Source organism: Aedes albopictus, chromosome 3 (assembly GCF_035046485.1).
Source record: "Aedes albopictus strain Foshan chromosome 3, AalbF5, whole genome shotgun sequence".
In the NCBI taxonomy this organism is placed as follows: Eukaryota; Metazoa; Arthropoda; class Insecta; order Diptera; family Culicidae; genus Aedes; species Aedes albopictus.
Window position 1 is genome coordinate 12,571,911 of NC_085138.1, and position 5,078 is coordinate 12,576,988.

General features: G+C 39.0%; 1 protein-coding gene across 1 annotated transcript; it reads right to left on the reverse strand.

Annotated features, from left to right (window-relative positions):
• Positions 1-2,482: 2,482 nt before the first annotated feature.
• Positions 2,483-3,983, reverse strand: LOC109422721 (opsin-1). Its single transcript, XM_019697627.3, has 2 exons — positions 3,091-3,983; positions 2,483-3,018 (listed from the first exon to the last, which is right to left on the reverse strand). The coding sequence occupies exons 1-2, from the start codon at positions 3,805-3,807 to the stop codon at positions 2,611-2,613; spliced, it is 1,125 nt and encodes a 374-aa protein (XP_019553172.3). The 5' UTR covers positions 3,808-3,983; the 3' UTR covers positions 2,483-2,610.
• Positions 3,984-5,078: the final 1,095 nt, after the last annotated feature.

The window sequence follows — 5,078 nt, forward strand, 5'->3', positions numbered from 1 at the left end:
GTTTTAGGCGAAATTTTCGAGTTATAGCGGTTTAAATGGGTCACCATTTGACCAAAATCGAGGGGTTTGTAAAAATTGTTGTGGCTTTAACTAACGCTCAATAGTTTGTTTACACTGCAATAGAAAAATAAACTCAAAGTTACATTGCTTGTTTCGTCATAACAATTATGGAAAATGATAAACATGGCAATGGCGATTGGAAATAAGTATCTTTCTAGTAAAATGGAAATGTGTTTCGTCGGGACACCGTCATAAAATTGACTGGCAATTTTATTTTCGACAATTTTAGCATAAACATTTGCACATCGCACTGATTCGTTGCACAATTTTTCAACGGGAAAAAGGGTACTAGGCTTGTTAGGCCAATTTATTTATCACTTCTGATAAGTTTTCTTTTTTATTCTGTTCGCTTAGAACTCCATAGTCATAATTGAAAGATATATTATGTCAGTTTTTTGTAACTGGTACAACTAATCGCCATTGTGATTGTTGGGCAGAACCTACATTGCCGGTTGGATGTCTGAAGATATCAATATTTACATCATACATTACTTCATACAGAATTCCCAACTAAAAGCTTAAAAGCATTTTTTTTAATTCACGGAATCGTCATACTTGAGTTCTCCTCACGATCCCCCCCTTGGGTCGAAGCATCTCTACATTTTTTTTTTGGAAACTAGATTATTCGATATACTCAATTTTTTGGTAAAATTCACCCAAAAATATAGGTAGTTCGGATTTTCCGTGAGCTTCTTTAAAGCAATAAGTTCTAAACATCGTATTTGTTAAGTTTTAGCATACAAACATATCTAATTACTTAATACTTTCGACATGCAGTGTTGAACTCAACCTGTTAGTAACTGGTAAGTTGCACATTTGTGACCAAGTAATCGAACGTTTTTGTGCGTCTCATATGTGTTTACAATGTAACAGCAAAAAGTTACACTGTCGTCATTTGGAAACGACTTTCGGTAACATGATACATGGTAACCAAACATTGACTTCGCAGCAACCGGTCTGGTCTTTTGTTTTGGTTTTTGGTTTCAATGTAACAGGATGATGTCAAGAATGCAACTTTTTGAATTTGACAGTTCAAGTGCAAGTTTCACTAAAGCCACTGTGTGACATTAAAGTAGCTTCTGCAAGATTAAGGTTGCATTGCGATGTCTGAGCAACCAGAATGTGTACTGCAAAAACAGAATTGTTACCATTAGTCTGAAGTGAAACGGCTATGCAATCTTTAATATTTTTCTAAAATATTTCCTAAGTTACAAGTGCTACTTGGGTATTTACATAAAAGCTATTCATGATTCTACTGCCAACCACACCAGAATAAAAAAAAATCCATCTTTGAACTAACTTGAACATTCAACAAGTAAAGCTGCTATTTTAAGCCGCTAACTCTTTTTAATATATGTTCATTAGAGTCTTTATAATATACCTAATATACAAAGTTTTGCAAATATTTGGAATATTGTCCATTTACTAAAAGCGTAATATCTCAGCTTCTAGATATTTTGAATCTTTTAATAAAGAAATTACGCATATAAATAGTACTATCAGATACATCTTTCATTATTGAAAATAAAAAAATGTACATACATGTGTTTTTTATCAAACTTTGATGAAAAATTCTCAAAAAAGTAGTCCTTTTATCGGTACAAAAACGGTTCTGCCGTCAATATAAACACAATATTTCAGAAACTAATACCCTTCAAGAATACCTAGAAGGGTCAAAAAAATAAAAAAATATTGAAAAAATTCAAAAGTTGAAAAAGTATTACGAAATTATGATTTTTTGAGAATTTTCATGAAAAAGGTTCATTTTTAAAAAATCACCCGGGCGGAACCTCTAAATGTTATTTTTAGAAAATCGAAATGTTCTACAAAAATGCTTCAAATTTGTATATCTTTCATTTAAGGGTTAAGCACCTTGACATTTCGAAGATTTTTTTGAACAGCTTAAAGGGGAATCAAATCAATGGGAATTGTAAGAAATGACTGAATCTCGACGATCACTGACCGCCACCGCCAGCACCACGCTAATACTTAGCACAAGAAGTGAGATTTTTTCATCGCGTTGTACGCAATACAAACCTCTGAGATTTTCATTAGCAGACCGAAATTTCACCCCGTGGAAGCAACAAATTCACACGGTTGAAAACCACTGTAATATAGCATAATTTATTGAGTAGCCGCATGTTCCTTGGTGTGCCACCAACGACAAGTGGCATCATGCGGATGGGCTGCACTTTTAACAGCAAACATTTATTGCTTTGTAACAGACATCAACTAGGGGAAATACAGTTTGATCAACTAGTTGCGACTACTTTCGTGAATTGCTAATAGGTGCTGGGCCTTATCGCAGAATAGTGGGACTTTTGTTTTGTCCATGCACCTAGCTAATGTTTTTTCTTCGCTGAATGAGTCATATGATGAACGGTGAATTACAACACCGTGAAATAAATAACACTAATCGAGATGGTTTTGACTCTCTATGTTTAGAGAAATTGCTTTATTTATCATATAAAACAAACTACGACTAAATAAGGGACCTCTACAACGTATCAGTAAAAGATTCCCGAACACAGTGCATGCCACGTGAATAGCTTAAGCTGAGGCTTTCTCTTCCTGCACCACGGTTGTGGTTCCAGAGGCCATCGATTGGCTGTCATCCGTGGCATCCGTGCAGGATAGCGAGGGGAACTTCTTGTACAGAGCGGCACGGTATTTCGGATGACTGATACCATATACAATCGGATTGTAGACGGCATTAGCCTTGGCGAATAGCGATCCCCAGATGGTGGCCAGTGGGGTAATCGGCGCAGCTTTGAAAATACCGGTGTAGTTGATGATTAGGTACGGAGTCCAGGCCATGAACCACAGCGAGATCGTGACCAGGGCAACCTTGGCGAGTTTCATCTCAGTGCTGGTACTCTGAGCCTCCGAGGATCGGAGCGAAGCCACGTTCATTTTCTTCGCTTGTTCGCGCATGTTCTTCTCGTGAGCAGATACTGCCTGTTTGTGCGGAAAATCAAACGAGACGATAATTTAGACATTATTCTGTTAACTTCCCATGGCAATATTTACCTTAATAATGAAGACGTATGAATAGATGATCAACAAAAGTGGTGAGAAGTACACGAAAATCGAGTACACCAAAATGTATGAGCGGCTTAACAAAGTATCGGTGAGGTAATCAGTTCCGCAGGCGGACATGTTGCCCTCTGGGACATATCGGTTCCATCCGAAGAATGGGGCCAAAGTCCAGGCGAGTGAAGATGCCCATACGAATAAGATTCGCAGCAGAGCACCATTGTTGGTCAAGGGTTTGGCCGAGAGACCCTTCACAATGACGTTGTAGCGATCGAATGCAATCAGTGTCATGGTCCAAATCGAGACACAGCCGAACAGTGATCCAAACATACCATACAGCTCACATGCGAACGGGCCCAGAACCCATGTTTCGTAGTAGCAGTTGTACACCATCGGTGGTCCCATCGTAAACATCATCAGGAAGTCCGAGAACGCTAGGTTGACTACTAGCAGATTGGATGGGGTTCGGAGTGTCTTGGTGTTGGTGAAGATGTAAACCACCATGCCATTTCCGATCAGGGAAATGAAACACAGGATGAAGATGGCGAATCCCAGAAGTGAGTGCCATAGCGGGTTCAATGGCGGGAACTGATACCAATGGGCGTCAACCATGTGCAGCATATCCGCTGGGACCTTATCCACCACGGTCACATTGGTGGCGACCGCGCTTTGGACCCAGGCCTGGAAATGGGGCTCCGCAAATGCAGCCATGATTACAGTTCTCTTCCTTAGTGCACCACCGCGACGCTTAAAACACTTCTGCTAGCCGAAGAAAATCGCTTGTTCAGGGCGAACTACTTCGAACCGATGTGATTAACTAGAACGACACTAAATCTACTCAAACGAGCGACGGTTGATGTTGAACCAAAGGACAACTCAAACAATCGCCCCCAAAAGTAAGTCTTTTATACTTGACCAAAAACACTCGAAATTTGCACTAATTCGATTAGGAACCAGACATAGTTATACTTTTGGCATTCATAATTTCATACGTTAATCCCTTCCGAAGCATAACGCCATACGCCAGCTTTCCACGTGAAAGCATTTCCACCATTGCGTGCTGCGGCAATTGTTTATTTTTGGCAAATTGGCTTCAACGGAGGAGGGTGGGCTTGTCAGAGTCCAAGACGAGCCCAACGATGCGGTTATTGTATGCCGCAGTTGTTTGGGAGGGCAGCATCCAGTGAAGATAACCGGTTCTGAATTCTGTTCTGATGATGCCAGAATGATCGTCGGATGTTGGATAACTTTGCTAATGACGTCGATGATTACGTGAAGCAGTCTTCCTTTGGCGTCAATGCTAGAAATAGTTTACGTGTTGTTTTCACTTTCGCGTGTTTTTGGTTGACCTTGGCTATGCTTTGTAGGTCAGTTGATAAAAAATAGTTTTCGATTCTGGTACATTTTTATCTCGTCTTTCGTATCCGATAGACTGTCGTTGGACAGTCACTTTTGAAATTGAGAGATTTCCGGGCCAAAAAGACGACCTTTAACACGAACAGCTCCGTTAATTTCTAGGCATGTAATTTCAAAAATAAAAGGGGGATTCACTTAAGGCGAAACTGTAAGCATTTCCTCATTTTTTTGGTTTTTGATTTTTTATTATACCTTGATCCATACTCTACATGTGCACGAAAACCGATTTTGAAAATATTGCTTCGTTATTTAATAAAAAATCAAAAACCAAAAAGTGAGGAAATGGATCCAGTTTCGCCTTAACAGCGTAAACCGCTTATTAAAGGTTATTCTGATTAAACGTTGCGGTCACCAAAGCAATCTTTGATTATTTCATTCGCAATTTCATGAAACATTTCAAATAAACAGTAAATCATGGCTTACGCAGCAATTTAAACTGTTTATGGTTCCCCTTAATATTAGGATATAGCAGTTATATATTGTTGTTGTTGTTTATTTAACTTATAATTTTGGAAAAGGGAAAAGCCTCTTTGAGTGGTTTTCTTTATAGCATACCTTTCTGGTTT

What these genes read in the sequence shown, in the direction of transcription:
- LOC109422721 (XM_019697627.3), bottom strand. Translation starts at nt 3,807, where the DNA reads ATGGCTGCATTTGCGGAGCCCCATTTCCAGGCCTGGGTCCAAAGCGCG. An exon ending in CATACGTCTTCATTATTAAG is followed by an intron (nt 3,019 to 3,090) that starts GTAAATATTGCC and finishes CCGCACAAACAG; the next exon opens with GCAGTATCTGCTCACGAGAA.